At 47.7% G+C, this 19412-nt stretch overlaps 1 protein-coding gene across 6 annotated transcripts in view; it reads left to right on the top strand.

Moving 5' to 3' along the window:
* KDM2B (lysine demethylase 2B) overlaps window positions 1-19412 on the top strand; it is a 106499-nt gene that overhangs the window by 76524 nt on the left and 10563 nt on the right. For all 6 annotated transcript variants that reach the window (XM_041488440.1, XM_041488443.1, XM_041488441.1 and 3 more), the window contains 2 exons: window positions 13221-13445; window positions 16653-16796. In XM_041488440.1, coding sequence (XP_041344374.1) covers window positions 13221-13445; window positions 16653-16796 — 369 coding nt within the window. The remainder of the gene's footprint in view (window positions 1-13220; window positions 13446-16652; window positions 16797-19412) is intronic.

Below are 19412 nucleotides of genomic sequence, written 5' to 3' on the forward strand. Positions count from 1 at the left end.
TCTGGATCGAAGCACATTGGCAGAGCAGTGGGAAAGGCGTTTGTCATTCCACAGCACAGGCCGTGCAATTATGGACATTAATCCTGTGTGCACTTTTCAGAACAAAATTGAATTGTATGTTCTGTCCCCAAGAAGATGGCTTCCTCTTAGTTCCACAGCACATTGAAATTAAAGTCTGCTGAGAATATAAATGAGGGCATGTTTCAACTTCAGGACTTTCCTGCGGGCACCAGTGGACCAGATAGAAGAGGGACAGCAGTGTTCTCCTTTTTGAAAATAACAAATACAACAAAATACATGGGTACATTCCAATAAAAGCTGCGAGTCTTAGCCTGGTGTAGTTTAGTTTTACTCCTGGATGTTACCCCACAAATCCAAGTCAAGTTTGTAGGTGATGACAATGAGCAATGAGCTCTCATAGGCAAACAGCACTTGAGCTTTTCCTTTGCTTACCATGTGTTTGGGTTTGGTCTCTGGATTTTCAGGCTGCTGCCCACACGTTGGACACAGCTGACTCTCCCAGCGTTCTGTGCTGTGTCAGAGCACACTGAGCCTCTTGCAGGAAAGCAGGTTTCCTATTCCGGTTAATCCACTCTTTCACATCTATTTGCATGTTCTTCCACAGCATGGCAGTCACTGCTTATCTTCTTAGGAACCTCCTTCACTCGTTTTTGCTTTTACTGACAGAACATGGCTCTTGGAGACACAAACCGAGCTGTGGAAATGCTTTGTGCCATAAGGCTCTGTGGAAGAAGGAAGCATGGCAGGATTTCCCTCATTTCCTAGTGGATAGTCCCAGTCATGTCATGGCTCTTCCTGCAGAGAAGAGCCTCTCTTGTGTGATAGATGAGGACCCTGTTTCACCATTCTACAGTTTTACTCATTACTTCTTTAAGATGTCACAGTGTTTTGGGAGGGTTGTTTGGTTTTAAGACTTATGAGTGAGGAGTTCCTGTCAGCAGGGTTTGCTGGGCTCTTGTTTGGGTGCTGCTCCTCTGCTGCAGCGGCCCAGGCTGTGTCCTCCAGGAGGTGTTTGTACAGCCCTTGCTGCCTTTGGATCTCCTGTGCTGGACACTGGTTAGGGAAGTATGAGCAGTAGCATTGCATGGAGGCAGCAGTCAATATTATTTCATCTTGCTTTACTTTATTTGATTTAAAGTTGATCAATCAGACTCTATTGAAAAGATGGTGACAGATACTCAGTGCATCTGATGACAGCTCTTATGTCATAGTTCAGATGAAGTAGATGGGAAGTAGTAAGATTGTGGATATTTAGGCTGTCAGACTGTCACTGCTAGTGTTGAGAATACAACTGAAATATTGGTTAAAACTCTTGAGAAAAGTGTCATGAAATTTGCTCAGGCCCAACAGTTAAGATCATATTTCATGTGAATGGACTCTTACACCAAAACAATGAACCTTAGAAAGCTACTAGGTAACTCTTTTATTCTGATACAGGTCAATAATTGTGATTCATAAACATCTCAGTGGGTTTCCTTTTCAAAAATTTATGTGCTGGCCTACAGAAAGCAGCAGCAGCTCAAATCACATCTTTTTTTTAAGGACTTGCATATCAACCAACTTGAGATCGAATTGTTTCTGTGTAAATATTTTTTTCTAATACCAGCTAAATATAATACTCTGTAAAGGTGCATAAAAAGTTTCAAGGGAAGATTAAATCAAAAGTGTGTTTGTGCCACATAAAAAACTTTATTTTGCTTCATTATTGAGCATCATAAACTCTAGTGTGTAATAGGAAAACACAGATCCTGTTCAGCAGCAGCTGCAATCTGTTGGTACAGGAGATGCTCAGGAGTGAGTGAGTACAGCACAGAGGTTGTAGTCGTCCTCCCCCAGCTTGGTTTTACTACTTAAGGATATTTGCATGAGAATAAAATCTGGTTCTTTGGCACTCATCTGCTCCTGCTGTTTATTCTTCGCTTGAGGTTATTGTCTCAGTTTGTGACAACATAATTGGTTTCTGTGGAGAAGATTATGATATTGATGAGACTTATATATGACTTCAGGTGAGGTGCAATCAAAGCAACAGTTCAAAATAGAAGGTGCTGTCTGTTTTCATGCAGTTTTCACTGTGGCTCATTCAGCAGCGTAATTAAGGATGTTATTTATTACTGAACTGTATCACACTAAGCTGGAGTATGGACACAGTTCTGCCACTGCAGGCAGGACTGGGGTCACTGCTGCTTATTTTGTGTTCTAAACTGCTGTAAACTCCACCAGGCTGGGCAACTAGATACTGTTCACACAAGGGCTGCTCACTATTTGTTGTAATTTAGTGTTCTCTAGTGCAGACAAGCTGAAAGAATTGAGCTTGGAAAATGGTCTCTTAGTAGTTCCTTCTGTGTATTAAATATTCCTTTGAATGGTTAGCTGCTCTTGTACAGGATAAGTTTTTTTTGAGAGCAATTATAATCAGAAACAATTATTTCATTGTGTTGTTTCCCCCTTGCTGATTCCCACTTTGCTATCTTATATCATACCCTATCTCTTTTTTTTTTTAAACACCATCTCAGCAAAGTTTACTTAGCGTTTGGAAATCATTCCAAGATCTTGGCATGTGTGAGCTGTGTGTCCTAACTCGGGCTCTGTAATTAGAGCTCACTTGTCACTTGTGGTGCTGCAAGGCAATGCTGTGGGTTACACTGGGAAGGAACCTGCTGCAGCCAGGAGAGGCCAATGCCAACATCAGCAGTGCTGGAATGCGTTACAGATTGAGAGGAGTAGGATGATCTCTGTCATGATTTAATTTGCTGTGAATGACATTTCGCCGTGGTGTGACTGGTGGATTGTCCTTGGGGGATGTCACAAGTTATTTTTTTCTCCCCTCTGGATTACGGAGCCAAAAGGCCGGAGGGACAGACAAGTGTGAGCCAGGTTACAGGGAGCCTTGCAGGGAACTGGGCTAGTGGAGACTTGGTCTGCCCACGGGCAGGTGTGGGACCAGGCATTTTCCTTCTGGATGTCGTCTGTCCTGCTGCTGCTGCTGCAGGCCAGGTGTGTTATGGCACCACAGACACGGCTGGAGCCACGTCCTTGCTCGTGCTTGAAAACATTGTAGGCCTGTCATGAGATGCATTCCCCCCTTCCTCTCTCCTCCAGAAAACATTGGATTCTGATACTACCTTGTGATTCTGAAAGCCAAGGCCTTAGGCACATGCCTTTCATGCCTCAGCTTTCGTCTGCTCCTGCTCCGGGTTGTGTAGGAGCACAATGGGGGAAGAGAGAAACCTGAGGAGACAGGCTGAGCACATCCCATCGCCTTCTGGGAGCCCCTTCATGTGTTGTCACACATGTTACTCATGTGTTGTGAGTAAATGCTTTGCTCCCAGCACGGTGGATGAGCAGGATGGGGAGAACACCGTCACCTACCCATCATTTGAGTTTGAGTTGGCAAGAGGACAGGAATGCAGCACTCAATGGATATTTAATGTCCTGAAAATAAGGAAGGGGCGTAAATACACAATTCACGTGGCTTTACCAGCAGTTGCCTGTAAATATGTGTTTAAAGTTTGACTGTGTTTTGTTACTTAAACTTGAGGGACCAGGCTCGGTGTGGATCCTGGTGTCACAAGGGCTGTGTTGCTGCTTGCTCCCATGCCAGCTCTTGCCTGTTGCTGCCTCTTCTGCACTACCCAAAGCAGTTGTGCCATGTGGTAATTCAGACCAGGGAACTGAGCTGAAACTAGTTTGGCAAAATCCTGATGCGAGGACCATTAGATGTGCTTCTTTATGGCTTCTTGGTTGCTCAGCACATGCAAATATTTAATCTCATGTTTAATTCTGTGTTGTGGGCGTAGGAGCCGGAGGCAAAATCCTAACAACTTGAGTGAAATCGGGATTTCCCCTGAAAGCAGGCCCATAAATCCAATGGGAAATTTAAATCTCCGGCACTTAAATACAGGCCTGTGACCCTCAAGTTCTGGAGGGCAAAGGCAGTGTCCATGTGGAGGTGCTGGCCCTGGGACCTTTGGATCCAGAACAGGTCCCCACTTGACCGATGTGTTACTTGTCACACTGCTGGGAGGGTATTTCATTGTGAAACCCCAGCAGCGCGGCAGGATGATCAGAGCACGGCTAGAAATGGTTCCTTGGGAGCAAGTCAAAGAGGGGGTGCCTGCACAAGGAGCAGCGTGAGGCCAGATGCGAGCAGCTCCACCAGCCGGGTCGCCTCGTCTTATCCCAGCGCTGGTTCTGCCGCTTGCAATCTGGAAGTTTGCTCGGTGCCTTCCCCCTGCCGAGGGATGGAGGTCCCCGCTGCCGGCCCGCCCCGCGCCGCGGGAGGGGAGCGGGCAGGTAGCGCGGAGCAGGGTGTGTGTGTGTGTCTGTGCGCGTCTCCTTTGTCTGAGCAGCCCGAGCAGCGCCGAGCGCCCCGCGGGCGGCCGCGCATCCTCCCCGCCCAGCGCCGCTCGGCACACCCGAGCCTCGGCCCGCCCCCGCCGGCCCTCGGCACATCGCGGGGCTCATTACCGGCGGGGGACTAATTGCCGGCCGGGCGGCCGAGCCCCCCGTCCCCGGCCGCGCCGTGTGCGGGGGGCGGCCGCGGTGCCCCGGCCGCGCGGTGCCCGCTGTCCCCGCAGGCCGGCGGTGTGGAAGCGGCCCGCGATTGGCCGTGCCGGCAGGGCCAGCCCCTTCCTGGCTGCCTGGCATGAATATGCACGGCCCCCCTTCCTCCTCCTCCTCCTCCTGCATGTGTGTGTGTGTGTGCGGGGAGCGGGGCTCCGCCAGCAGCGCCGCTCCAGCCATGTCAGCTCGGCTCCGCCTGGGCCCACCATGAGCCATGGCCATGTCTGCGAGCGCCGACGAGGAGGACTACGAGTCGGAGCCGGAGCCCGAGCCGGGGCCGGGGCCCGAGCTGGGGCCGGAGCAGGTCCGGGGCGGGCGGCGAAGTTTGCAGCGGGAAGGGAGGGGAGGAGGCCGGGCCGGGCAGCGCCGCGCCGGCCGCGGGGACGGGAACAATGTGGGGTCGGGAGCGGCCGAGCCTCCGCGGGGCCGGCCCGGGGCGCTCGGCCTCGCCCGCCGCGGGCGCCCCGGGCACCGCGAGTTCGGCACCTCCCAGGGCCCCGAACGCGCCGCGAGCGGGTGGTTGTTGCCTCTCGGGGGCTGCCCTGTCCGCGGCAGAATTGTTATTTTTTTTCCTATTAAGATTCCTCAAATAGCTGAGAGGGCTGCGGGACTTGGGGGAGAGTCTGATGCTGAGCCTGGCTACCTTGTCTTCGTTTGATTTATAGCCAAAGCCTCCTTTCCATTCCCAGGGACGAGGGATGTAGAAGAAAGAGAAGGATGTGTGCCGGAATGAAAAGAGAACTTTTATTAATACTTGCAGGGTTTATTCTCTGAAGGCTTTTTTTTTTTTTTTTTTTTTTTCCTGTGGGGGAAGGAGAATAAACTTCTTGAATTTATGAAGTAATCTGTGAAAAATAATCCAGAACATATGTTCTAGATTGCGTATTTTACTCTCTAAGAACTGCCTAAGCAATTAAAAATGCACCAGGAATAGTATTAAACATGTGTATGTAATTTAAGCATAAACTTGATAGTTTTGTTCTTAACTCGAGGTGTTTCGCTCTTAAAAATAGCCTGATATTTTCTTTTTAAAAACATGTTTCTGCGTAGTCCAGGTGTTGAGGCTATCTTCCAAAACCCGTCTTGTTTTGAAGAACTTTACCTTGTTTTGGTTTAGAAACGTGCATAGAAAACGGGGTCGAAGAAGAGTTTGGGGTGGTGGTGTGCCTTGGCTGCTCCCCAGGGATGGCAGACCTGATGCAGAAACCTCGGGGGACACAACGTGCTGCGCTGGCCTGGTGCAGTGTCAGTCCAAGAACCTAAGCTGAGGTTTACATGAGTAACTTTATTAAGCCTTTGCCTAATTCTGAGGTTTATGTGAATGTGCAGGCCTGTGCTGCTTTTGAGTTCACTGCTGTGCTCCCAGACATAGAAGTTAAAATGTCCCAGTCCTCTTCTTTTCTTAATTTTTTTCTCCTGCCAGGCCCTTTCCATTTGTGTTTGTGTCTTGGTGCAATCACTGCACACTTTTTAAAAAAAGGCTAATGGTTGGGAGAGCAGATTGGTCTCAGCTGTATTGTACCAGCTGTGAAATTGTTGCTTGGAGGTGCTGGTTCTTGCTGGATGAATCTGGAAAGTTGGTTATGTTCTGGGATTCTTCAACTCTTCTAAAACCTGAGGCTTTCATAGCGTTTTTGTATCTTAGAACTTTAAAACAAAAATTAGTGCAAGACAGGGGAAATTTTTCTTTTGGAGTTTAAGAAACTTCGTCGGGTCCTAAACTATAACGCAGTGACCTATGTACCAAAGACCTGTGGAATGTTTTCCTTTCTGTTCAGAACTGTTCCAGTGGTAAAACACCTCATGTAGTTGCAGCTGTATTTTCATACAGGCCTGCTTTAATGTCTGCTTACCCTATTTTTCTACACAGTTCACGTCAAATCAGTGTTATGTTGCTTTTTCTACTGTGATAGCCCTTGTATGTAACAGGTGCTTCACCTCTAAAGGTGCAGTTGAGCAGCACAATTTCAATACTTGGGTAGAAACCACAGGTTTTGTCACTTCTTATGCTGACTTTCATTCCTCTTTCCCTGGTCTGTGTCTAAGCTAAGAAGGCAAAAAGACTGTGGGGTTTTTTATCACAGAGCACACAGGATTTACTGCACTTGTGGTAGTTGCCAGCAGTGCTGGGGGCTTGGAAGCGCGTGGGTGCTGGGGCTGTGTCCTGTGTCATGGGCAGCACCTACCCAGCCCACCAGCTTGCTGTGCTGCTCCTGGTGTGAAGAATTTCGATTTCTGACTGTGTGTAAACAGAGGAAACTGCACCTGGTTGGGGCAGGGGGATTTGTCCCAAAGCAGCAGTAAAAAAAGCTGTGTTGTGCCACAAGTCTGGAATTTACTGGGGTCTTTGTTTTAAGAGCTCCTACTTTTGATGAAGCTTATCTCCCAAAGCATATTTTTGCCAATATATCTTATTCCACCCTCCAGGCCTAACTTCTGTCTCCTCACCACCAGAGGAAAATAAACAGGGGCACTGACATTGGCACTGATGTGCCAGTTTATCACACCCTAAACAACATTGCTATGTTGGCAGAAAAGCTGCTGGAGTGTCATTAACACCCAGATGAACCTGCAAAGTATAAACTTTTATTTTCTTTCTGTTTTCTTACGGGAAATGAGCCTGATTCAGTAGTGGAGTTCTGTGTGGTCACCTGGAAGGGTCACTAGGAACTACTTTGGTTGTGGCAGAAGAGGATTTTGTAGGTATGAAGTGGAGGAGATGGTGGCAGTAAACATCTGGAGAGGATTAATGCTGAGTTGGGATAGCTGGGATTGAAAAAGTTCCAGAGCCTTCCCTTTCCCTTCGATGCTCCTGCTTAATGAGGGACCTTGGAGTTGAAGGACACCTCCACCCCAGCAGGAGTGTGTTCTGAAGGAGGGTGATGTAACTGTAAACACTCACTGTGAGAGGAAAACAGCTCTCCTGGAGTTTGCATGTGCAGATTTTTGGGTAGATAGGCTTTAGTCAGACGTGGTCCGTGGTGTTGGCTTGTGCTCTTCAGTTAATACAACTTTTAAGGATGTTACTGGCATCAGTGGGATTTTTTGCTCTCTTAATCTAGCTTCTTCCTTGGCCCCACTGCATTCCTGCAGTTACATCATCCTGTCCTTCCTTCTTCCTCTGAGTTCTTCCTTTGAGAAGGGTTTCTGTTAACTGCTAAACACACGTAAGGGTTTAATATGGAAGAACTGTTGCCTTGGTTGTGATTATTCCCAGGCTCCTCAGGGAAGTGGTGGAATCTATGGAAGAGTTAAAAATATGTGTGGATATGGCACGTGAGGACGTGGTTTGGTGGTGAACATGGCAGTGCTGTGTTCATGGTTGGACTCAAGGATCTTTGAGGTCTTTCCAGCCTTAACAGTTCTGTGATTGTGCAGTGCCTGGCAGTGTGAGTGTAACAGGCAGACCCTGCCAGGCAGCCAAGGCCAGTACCCATATTTTGGGGTAAATGCAGGGTTACCTGGTCTGCACCACTGCTGGGATTTGTCAATTTAGGTTTCTAGTGGGAGCATCAGAATCCCTGCATAAGGAGGCTGGGAGAGGAGTGTGGCACTGGAGCAGGAGGGGACAGTGCTGCTCACTGCCCTGAGCAGCATGCATTAGTCTTGTCCTCCAGAACTTGCACCCTGTTTGGATGGAAAAATGCACCTCTGGTGCAGTGGGAAAGGACAGAGACCTAAGAGACCAGAAGCCTTTGCTGTGCCACCCTGTGGTGTCTCCAGTGCCCAGTATTGTCCATGACCGAGCCCCTTTAGGGTGATGTTTTAGGTGACAGCAGTTATGAACTGTGGGTTAATGCATGTAGCTTCTGTAAAAAAATGTTTTCTCCCTAATGTTTATTTATCAGACCTTCTAAAGAAACAAGTGGTAGTTAGATTTGGCTATTCTAATTCTGTTAAAACAATTGCATTGGGATGCAGTGCCACATAAAGCTCTAAGCTCAGAACTGGCACCTGGCAAGTCCTGGATTCTCATCTTTGGGTGCTGTTGTGGTTGTGTGGATGTGGTCAAACTACAGTAAATGAGAATAATCAGAATTTGTCTGTGTGTTACAGAAGGAAATCACCATTTCCTTGCAAATGCAGGGGGTATATTTGTGTGGCACAGCACCTTGAAGCAGTGAACACTGCACACAAAAGGTCTTGTCTGGGGGAGATGTACACAGTGGATACTACGTGAGCTGTTCAGACTGTACTTGGTTGAAGTGAAGTGCTTCAGGGTCTTGCTGACCTGCCCCCTGAGAAGCCCTTCAGAACAGCCCCACACGTCTCTGGGTTTTTGTTGGAGATGTTGAGTCTGAAATAATGGTTTGGTGCTGCTGGCAGCAGTTTAAAGCAGGTCACTGGAGCTGAGTGGTGGAATAAGAGCTGTGCCCAGGTAAAGGCCACTTGCAGAAGAGCTTGTTTCTAGGCTGCAGGCTTAGTCAGCCTTGCTTTGAGAACCAGGACCTCCCTCCTTCTGGACTTGGTCTCGGGGTCAGCTGATCTTCCTTTCTAGGGTGGAGGAGTTTGTGTGTGAAGTTGCCTGGTGACATCTCTGGCAGATCCCAGTTGGTGTTGGGACAGCAGCTGGGGAACATCAGCACCTATTTAATGATGCATTTAATGGCTGATAGCTCTTGCAGTGTTTTCTCCAAAGCTTGGTGTTCATGGTATTTTTTGTTTGTCCGAGATCTTTTGAGTTGTTCTTTGTAATTGTGAAGGTTAGAAATTTGCTGCTGTAAACATCAGGATTATGTTCCTGTTGCAGTAAGAGTTGTGCTCAGGGCAGAGGCCATTCCTTAATGCCTCTGGTCCTTCTGACTCTCGTTGGTGGTTTAGTGACAGCTGGCAGGGCTGGGACACGTGGAAGTGTGCTCAGGTACCTGTAAGTAGGCAGTGGAAACTGCCAGCAGCCACATGTTTGTCCATAACCAGGATAAACTCATGTTCTGAGTAGAGGCTTCCAGGTAGCTCATTTCCTAGGAGTTGTTTAGAATTGTGAGTGTTGCACCTGAGCGTATTCCCAGATCTGCACAGTCCTGTTGAGAGACTTTAACTACTGGTGACCACCCCACCCAGTCCCCTAATTGCTGTCCAACAGGAGTGTGTTGAATTTGGTGGGGTCTGTAGGAGGCCAGCACTTCAGAAAATCACTGCATTTCCTGTTGGAGGGGTGGGCATGTTTAAGCACTGTGGTGTAGGAGGGCGAGCCCAACTTCTTGACTTGTAAATGGTTTTGTAATGCATGGGATAGTACATGTGATGGCCCACGTTCACCCCCAGTGCCCAGGTGCTGTGTCTGCTTTGAGAACAGGAACAAGTTACCTTTGTGTGTCATAGCATTAATATGGAGAGCACCAAAAAAATCCCACAAAAGAAAAAGAACCCCAAACAAAAAAAACCCAAACAAAATGAACAACCGAGCATGGTGTCCTGTGCAAACCCACCAGCTTTCTAGGTTTCGGTGTAATAGAGATGTGGATTTAAGATATTAATCCTAATACATTTCAGCAGCTGCTTGCTCTGCCTTTGTTGAGAGCTTGGCAGAGTGGCTGTGACCACTTCAGCATCCCCCTGTCTCTCTTTTGAAGACTTGCTGTGGCCATAGAAGTTAGGAGCACAGTTCTTGTGGAGATGTTGGAGAACACAGTGGCTGGTGATGATATTCTGGGCAGGCTCTGTCTGAGCTCCCTGGCTTCTGTTGTAAGGTTTAAGGGGGGAAAAAAATCTTCAATCTTTGTTTCCTTGACAGTTCTCAGAGACAGCTGTGGGGGGCTTGAGAGTCATCAGGTCCAGGCTGTGCTTGAGGGTTGCATCTCCTTGGGAAAGGAGATGGTGGAGTCCCCTCCACAGGAATGAGATTGTGTCACCCCAATGGGTGTGACCCAGTCCTGAGCCTCAGGCCGTGGAGCTGCTGTTTGCTGGCCACCCAGGGTAAGGAGTGCTGCCATCCCCTACCATGTGCTCATTATTTGCAAGACAAATCCATGGAGTTGTGCTGGGAGGGTGGCAAGTGGCAGTACAGAGATGGGGACAGGAACTTTGAAGGAGATTTTACCCAGTCTCATTACCAGGCCTGGTATGTTGTAAAACTGCAGTCTGAGCTGGAAATCCTGCAGCATCTCCTCACTAACATCGACCTGGAATTTATCTGGCTGGCTGCCATGTGCTAAATAAACCCCAAGCCATGTTGGAGGCTCCTTCTACCCCCTTGAATCCCGGGCCAGATTTTCTTCTATGGAGGTTTTTAAGCGACCACTTTTGGAGCCCCTTGAAACTAGATACGAATGGGAATTCCTGCAAGGCGTCTCCAGCCTTGCTGGCTGCGACATCCTGGAGTGAAAACGTGGCTTGGATTGGGGATTGGTTGGTTGGTAAATTGGTACAAACCCAGCTAGTACAATTTGCTAATGAGCAGTGAAGAGGTTTGGGTAGGCAAGAAATGTTCCATACTGTGAGATGGAGGTCTGCACCTCTGCTGTGTTCTGGTGGTGTCTGGAAGAAAATCTGAGTTGTGTGGTATGGTCTGACTTCAGGCTTGTTCTTGTACTTTCACCTTCCTGCTTTTGTGGGTTTTTTTAGGATTCTCAAATTCTGTGTTCAAGCGATGCCTTTTATCACTTGTCTTTGCAGTGTCCTGGCACTTAAACTGTTGTCCTCAGAATTAGGACTTGGCTCGTATCACTGGCAGAAGCAGGAGTTGTCTTTCAGCTGGAAAAGTACAGAGTTTGATTTTTCCTTGAAAGCATTTAAAAACAGCATTCTCACGGTATCATAGCTGTTGTTTGCCTCAAACTTAATCATGTTGCTTCCCAGTAGGAAGGAGTCAGGTGCTCACACAGAATCTTCCATGTGCTGTTGTCCAAGGGGAGCTGCCAAGGTTGTTGTGCATGTTTTGGTTTAACTTGTTCCCGCTGCTATCCAGCCTTTGGTTCGTGTCTCGCCTCCCTTCCTAGCTGAAGGAGACTCTAATAGAATGGAGGAGTGATTCATGCTGAGGAAGAAAATTATCTCTTATCTAGGTTGCCTCTAAGCCAGTCCTGCCAGAGCCGACTTTATCCTTGAGAGGCTGGAAAGTTGGTCTAGAAGGTAAATATTTATTCTTTAGAGTGTCTGACATTGATCTGAAATCCAGGCGGCTGCTGCGGTTGCCGATGGGAAGGAAGCTGTGCTCGTCCGTGTTCACACAGCGCAGTGAGGTTCAGCCTGCGCACGGAACAAAATCTGTTCTGGAGGAGTGGAATTAAAAACTTCGCAGAAATCTCTGCAACCTCATGGACTGAGTAGTGTTTTCTCCCACCTCAGACAGTCAGTCTGTAGGAGAGAAAACTTAAGGGGTCTAGCTCCTGACTTCTTTGCTCTTCCAGCACAGATTCCTGGGATGGAGGCTGTTAAAATATCAGCACTTCTCTGCAGCTTTGAGAAAGTCACTGGAGCTTTGCTAAGTCAGCTGAGAGAAAGATCAAATACACTGCAGTGTGGCTTGTCTTCAGGGTTGTACAGCAGGACACTTGGGGAAGCTTTTCTACAACCAAGTGCAATTTTGCAACATCTTTTCATTTAAAAACTCTGGTGGAATTTCTGCATGGCTCCTTACAGCCAAGCTGCCCCTGCCTTGGTGATTGCCCACAATTCAACAGGAACAGAAAGTGAAACTGGGTGGTCTGTTGGTCATATGCTGAGATGTGCAGAAAATGGAAGAGTTGTATAAATGCTAAACCAAATGAACTTTGCGGTCCTGTTATTATCATCTTTATGGAGAAAGCTGTCAGGGGTCAGTATGAGCCAAGCCAATTCTTGCATAATTAGCTCCATACAATTACATGGTATTTAGTGATGTCTGGCTTGAGCTGTAAGTTCTTGTGTATAACAGGGAGTTTCTGATGAGAACACGAAATTTGGATGTCCAGAGTGAATATGTTGCAGTTAACCTAATAATTTCAAATCTTTTCACGCTCCTTTAGTTTCTGTCTTAAAGGTCATTGAAATCTAGACCTGGGATGCCCTTTTTAGCCTTTGCACATCATCAGTTGGTGTTCTATTTTTGAGCACTTGCTGGTGTTGGATAGGAGGGGAGCTACCTTGGAAGGGTTTTGTAGCATTTGTGTTTTATTTCCTACTTTATTGCTTGGCAGTAGTTCATACTCTCCTGATTTTTTAGGGATATGACTGGGGGCTTGAGCCATTGGCTGAGTGTTTCTCTGCTGTACCTAACCACCAAATCGCTTTTGCTGCTCCTTGGACTCAGCAGAGGAAATCCTTCTGGCTTAACCTGAGCATGAATCTAAGCTATCTCTAGATAGCCAGAGCTCAGCACTGGCACGGATCATCTATTGACCTAAGCCGAGAGCCTCACTTGGGACTTGATCTTGTGTTGAGCTGTGCCTAAATGTCTTTTCCCTGCCCTCCTGTTGAAATGGGCTTGCTCTGGCTTTGAGATCTCTCATTTGTGTCCTGGCTTCTGTGTCATTTTACAGCCCATCCTTTCTTGGAAAATCTGTGGATTCCTTTATGCCTAAGAGTGGCCGTACATACCCGCTGAGCCTTACCTGTGTGTGCATAACTCACTACCAGCAGTCAGTTTTGCCCAGAGCTCAGCAGAGCAGAGCTGGCACATGCAGCTGACCCTGTGTGTGTGTGTGTGTCTCTTCCAGAACAGGGCAGTCGGGCGGCCCAAGGGGAAGCTGGGCGCTGCCTCCGCGGTGAAGCTCGCGGCCAACCGGAGCACGGCGGGCGCGCGGCGGCGGAGGACGCGATGCCGCAAGTGCGAGGCGTGCCTGCGGACAGAGTGCGGCGAGTGCCACTTCTGCAAGGACATGAAGAAGTTCGGGGGGCCCGGCAGGATGAAGCAGTCCTGCATCATGAGGCAGTGCATAGCTGTAAGTGTGCCTGGGCCTGCAGCTCGCCTGCAGAGTCCTTTCCTCCCGCCGTGTCTCCTGGGTGTGCGGGTGTGGGAGCTCTGCTCTGAGTGGTCTCTAAAGTGCACCAGACAAAAGTGGGTAATCCCTGCCCTCCCAGCTCAGATCTCTTCCTTCCCAGTGCTTCTCATCCTCCCCAAATCCTAAACCAGAATGCTACTAAAACGTAACAGGGCAGCTTTCCTTTTAGCAGTATAGAAGTGGAGACTGTCATTACATCAAAAATTAGCACTCAAATCACCCTCAAACTCTGAGATGTGGAGGAAAAGGGGAAGAGTAGGAAGTTCTGATTCTAAGGATGAAGAGGTGTGTTTGGTTTGGATGTTGGAATTTCCTGAGAAAAGCTGCCCTGCAATCATCTTTGCCATGTTATCCACACAAATTAGGATGAGAGGAATCCTTGACTGACAGCCCCCAAGATTTTGGTGTTGATGACCCCAGCCCCAGGCTCCCAGAGATCTGAATTTCAATTTGTTTGCTGTTGCTTAGACATAGAGCAGAGGGTCTGATCTGGATGAGGCAGAGAGCCATCAGTCCAGGGTCTTGTCTTCCTCAGGGACTGGAAATGGCTGTCAGGGAAAGAACATCAGAACAGGGCAAGCAGGCAGTCAGTTTCCTGGGCTACTGTGATACATTACTTAGGAGCTTCTTGAGTCACAAGCAATAGCTTTCTGTTTAACAAATATTGACAGATTAATCTTCCATTAAGTTGTTCAAGCAGCTTTTGAATCTGTAGCTGCCATGCTGACTTGTGGAGCTTCTTCTCAGGTCTCATGTCTGCAGTGACTATGTTCAAGGCTAAAAATCAGCTTTAGTTTTTATTTTAATTCTTTAGAAGGTCTTGTTTATGCTGCTGTTATGGGTTTGGTTTTCTTTTGTTGTTGTTTTTTTAAGGAAAGGAATGTTGTTTATTCATAACTGAAATATCACCCTATCTATACTGATTTCTCTCATTACAGTTCCCTTCACTTAGTATTTGGGGTTTTTTCTTTTAATTCTTAGGAGATGACCAAAGTGGAAGGATTAAATTACTTCACCTAACAGTGATAAAAAACTGATAAGCACTTAAGGTTTCCAGTAGTTGCTCCTGGTAGCTCACTCCATGTTCTGTGCCAAGCTCTGTTCTGTTCCTGACACAGAGGATTGGGTTCAGCACTGCTGGATCTTTCAGTAAAGTACACAGAATATCCACCTTTCTGCAGAGTGCTTTTGCAGCTCAAGTGTCTTTTCTTTGAACACTTGATTTCCTGGAGTGTGGCATGAATTGAACAGCATGCATGAAGAATTTATTATTCTCCAGGGGCAAGAAATAGTGAAATCATGCTGCCTTTTTAGTGGAAGGATTAAATTAGGGCTGCAGTGTGCTTTCTCATCCTCACTGATGAAGGAAACTTTCATACTAAGCTGTTTCACTCCCAGTAACACAGGCTGAGCCTTTTGGAGATGATCTGGCTTCTGTTCTATCTGAGTGTAGTCATCCTCTGTCTTCCAGTGAAGATTTATTTATCTTGTTGGTGCCTGGAGTTTTACTTTCAGTTAGGACAGAGGTAGCCAGGCGTCTCCGATTACTTGTCCCACCCTCACGTGCACTGGCAGTGACTTCTGTGCACTTTTTAGGTTGGTGCAAATATCAGGGAGATTATTACAAATTCTTAAATCAGCAAAGGCCCAGAAAATTAAGGAATTGAAGTGTTGTACCTTTCAAGGTGCTTTACATTTCTGTAAGCAGTCCTGTTGGCTTTGCTCTTGTTCTCTGACAATTCAGCAGTAACAATATTGTGGTACCTATCCAGCAGCTTCCAGCCAAAAAGACCCTGCAAGATGCTGAAGCTGTATGGAAGTAATGATCCCTGCAGTTCTGGGACTGTGCTTGCCTTGGTTAATAACACTGACAATATTAACTAGACAGGCTTTCATTAAGCTCAGAAGCCTTCAGAGAGCCCGTGGTGCTGCTGTTCAGAGAGCAGGAACCTCCTCTGCATCACCAGTTCCACCAGGAAGGGAAGCAGGAGTGCCTGGGACACTGCTGCTTGGAGTGGCACTGGGAGGACACGTTGTGACAGCCCAGCTGCTGTTGCAGCCCATCAGTGGGACAGAGGCAGTGGTGGCACAGAGGACATTGCCTGGACACCCTTGCTCCCAGCAAGAAAAATTGTACTGCTGTGTGCAAAATGCTCTGTGCTCTAATGGCTCACTACAGCTGGGCTTCCCCCTGCCTGAAACTTGCTGAAGGATGCACTGTTGATGCTGAAATTTGGGTGTGCAGGTGTTGTCTTAGGGATTGATTCACTCCATCCACAAAAGATCCTTGCTGGGAAAAGCCCCATCTCTGCTTCTGGCTGTGTAGCATTTAGGGACTGGCAGCCTGATCGATTGCACTTCCCTTTGTGGGCAGCTTAGGTCTTCCTTTTCTTTTTTGTAATGAGGGTTATACCTTATTTCTGCAGACCAGAATTTTGTTAATCATTAGCAAAAAGGTGTCTTTTTAATTAGAGTGGCATTCAGTACTTTGACATGTGAGATGCTGCAGTTCCCTTTCTGCCTCAAAGAAAGAAAAAAAATCTGTGTGATCTCACTTGTGACACTTGCAGGAGAGAATCCTCTTTCTAAGTGAGCAGAGCTTTTTGCAGTGCTCAGGTTGGGAGCAGGGCCCTGGATAATGGACTGCCAGTCAGGAAAAGGGCTGTTCTTGGTTCTGTTGTGGGCTTGCTGTGAGACCTGGATCAGGTCCCATAACATCTGTCTGCCCTGCCTGTAAAATACGGGAGCTGCCAAATTGCTACTCGGATTGTGAAACCTAATGGATGTGAATAGTGATGTTCTAGGGTGATTCTCTCCCCTCCCATTGTACACTGGTGAAGTGACTTGCATGCCAATGTCTGTGTCAGCTCACAGATTGAAGGAACCCACCAAAAATGCATTTTCATCCATCCCAGCAATGCTCCCTGAGCCTGTATTGCTACAGGGAGGGCACTTTGGTGAAATGTGTCCTGTGGAGCTTGATCCAGGGTACCCAGCCCTAATTTGTTACAATTTTTTTTTTGCCTTCATGTCAGTTTGCACAGTAATTTATCTCCTCTTTGAAATGAGGATACTGTAAATGCACATTGAGCTCTTGTGTTTCCATGTCTGCCATATCTTGATCAGTTCTTTCTGATACGTGAACAGCCGGTGCTGCCTCATACTGCTGTGTGTCTGGTGTGTGGAGAAGCTGGGAAAGAGGACACTGTGGAAGAGGAGGAGAGCAAGTTTAATCTCATGCTAATGGAATGCTCCATTTGTAATGAAATCATACACCCAGGATGCCTTAAGGTGAGTACAAGGATGTGATACATGTTGGAAACAAAAGCTGAATTAGTTATCAGCTTAATGTAAAAGTGGTGCACAGAAATTGGGAAGCTTTTAGGTTTTCATCTTTGGACAGATGAGTAAGTGAGCAGAGAGCTGGTGTGAGGAGCAGGGTGAGATCTGTGGCACGCACAGCCCTGACCAGCAGGCAGAGTCCTTGATGTAATAGCATTCCCTGGGAGCAGGGACCCTGGCTTGGGACATGCCCTGAGTGTGTGAAGATCTTGCTGATTTGTTTCTTTCTTTTTGCCCCTTGTTTAAGGAAGTGAAGTGTTTCAGTTGGGATGGGACTGGGAGCAGGGACCCTGGCTTGGGACATGCCCTGAGTGTGTGAAGATCCTGCTGATTTCTTTCTTTCTGCCCCTTGTTTAAGGAAGTGAGGTGTTTCAGTTGGGATGGGGAAGGCAGAGCAATCTGCCTGTACTTCAGGGTGAGATATTCCCAAATCCATGTCAGTAGCTTCTTCCTGAGTCCCACAAAGTACAGATGAACAATTGGCTGCTCATGTAGGTCCAGGCACAGATGTGCCTTAGGGTGGCAGCTGGCTCTGAAGATGTTAGGAGCAACTGTTGGAGCAGGAGTGCAGCTCTGGAGAGCAGCCTGAGCGAGTGTCAGGCTGCAGGAGTGCTCACCCTTGGCTGACTTGAGTCCTGTGAGCAGCTGTATTCTTTGCTGGTAACAAAAGTGTCATTTTGGGCATATCTTCCTGCATTAGCATTTAGAAGCTGCCTTTCTCCAGAGCTGGTTTCTTTCAGCTGATCAGCCATTTCCTGTTGCTGATTTGTTTATGGTTAAAGTGATTTGCCAAAGCAAATGTGTTCTGACACACCGTGCCCCGTTTGGGCCCTGCTGGGATGTCTGGGAGGAGAGGTGTGTGTGTCCTGTGCAGGCCTGGGGTGAAGCTCTGCTGGCCTTTCATTTCTCCTGAGCTGTACGTGGTGCTGCTCCGAGCTCTGTGCTGTCATTTATTAGAGCAGAATGTGGGGAGCTGGCAAACCAGAGCTGAGCCTTCCCCCTGATTCATGGAGCTGGTGCTCAGTTCCTGCCACAGATGGGCTTTGAAAAGGAGCTTTGCTTGTTTGGCTCTGCTTAAAACAAACTTTGGGGGCTGATGAAGCAGAGGAAGGAGCTGCTCATTTTCAGAGGTACGTTAATTTTGGCTGCTTTGCTGTTCCAGCCCTTGCTGGAAGTGCCCTGAGCACCCCCATCTCTGCCTTTGCAGTGTCAGTGGCACCTCAGGGCTGAGTTCAGAGGACAGTTATTGTCTAGGGGCAGCTCAGGTATGACTTCCTCTCCCCATACTGCATTTGGGACTAGCACAGGATGTGGGTCAGATCTGTGAAGTCAGGCAAGTGCTGTTTGTTGTCTTACACGTGTGGTGTTCTGAGTGTTCTTTTGGTGACTAGGAACAGCATTGCTTTGGGTGTTCCTGACAATTAAGCACTGGGAGATTCACTGTGTGCTTTGTGTGCCTTTTATTTTGATTTCTCAGTGCTTCTGCTGAGCTGAAATGGTGGGTAGCTGGTGCTGTTTATTTCCTGAGGCAAAAGAGCACTGGTAGAATTTCAGAATCATCTTGGAAGGTGAGATGAGACTGCTCAGGAGAACAGCAAAAGGAAAATGGAACCTCTTCCTTGGATCCTTCCTTGCTATTTATTCCCAGATTCCATGATTTCCTGCAAGACAGAAATCTCTAGCCATGTTTACATGTTGCTGGAGCCCTTGAGCCCTGAGGATGGAGCCCATAAATAGCCTTTGATGCAGCCCCAGGGCAGCTGCCTTCCTGTCCCACTTGAGAAATAGCACCATGTGAACTGCTGGTCATCTCCAGCTAAATGTCTGGCAAATGTACTACTGGGGGAGACTGGAATAAACTGAATCAGTGCAGATGTCCTTTCCTGGCTTATTCCCATGTGGAGTGAATTCCCTCCCAAGATGCATCTCCCAGAGCTTGTGGAATATTTCAGTGCATGCAGGAGGTGATTTATTCTCCAGGGCACGTTGGTTGTGGTTTGAAGTCCATCCTCTTCCAGCTCCCTGATTAGGCTGTTCATGTTCTGGGGGTTTTTCTCCATGAAACAGCCGTGCCAGAGGACCTGTCTGAGGAGTTAAATTAAGGGTGGCTCAGGTGTACCTGTGCCCTGGCACACTGAGCCTTGAGGGGCTTCTGTGGGGGCCCTGGGTACCAGAGCACCTGCAGTGGGTGCTGGAGCTGTGCTGGGGACAGCAGGATGTTCCATATCCTCAGAAGTGTCACAGGAGCTTCCTGACACCCTTGTTTCCTTGAAAATACCACACCAACACAAATGCTTGTTTTGCTGAACGGGTTTCTTATGAAAATGATCTTGGTGAGAGTTTCGCAAGCACAGCGCTGCTTCCAGAGGGAGCTCATGAGATTTTGGGATGAACACTGCCTTTCATTGTTCCACAGTGTTTGAGTTGAACCAAGAGCAGTGAATTTTTCTTGCTTCATCTCAAATTGCTGGCATTGCTGGCTAGCATGTCTGCAGCATCTGATGCCGTTTCCTTAGGGAGAACTGGCTCCTATCTGCACTAGGAGTTTGTTCTTTTCCATCTCAG

The sequence above is a fragment of the Pyrgilauda ruficollis genome, unplaced genomic scaffold (genome assembly GCF_017590135.1).
Source record: "Pyrgilauda ruficollis isolate IOZ18807 unplaced genomic scaffold, ASM1759013v1 scaffold9, whole genome shotgun sequence".
Classification (NCBI taxonomy): Eukaryota; Metazoa; Chordata; class Aves; order Passeriformes; family Passeridae; genus Pyrgilauda; species Pyrgilauda ruficollis.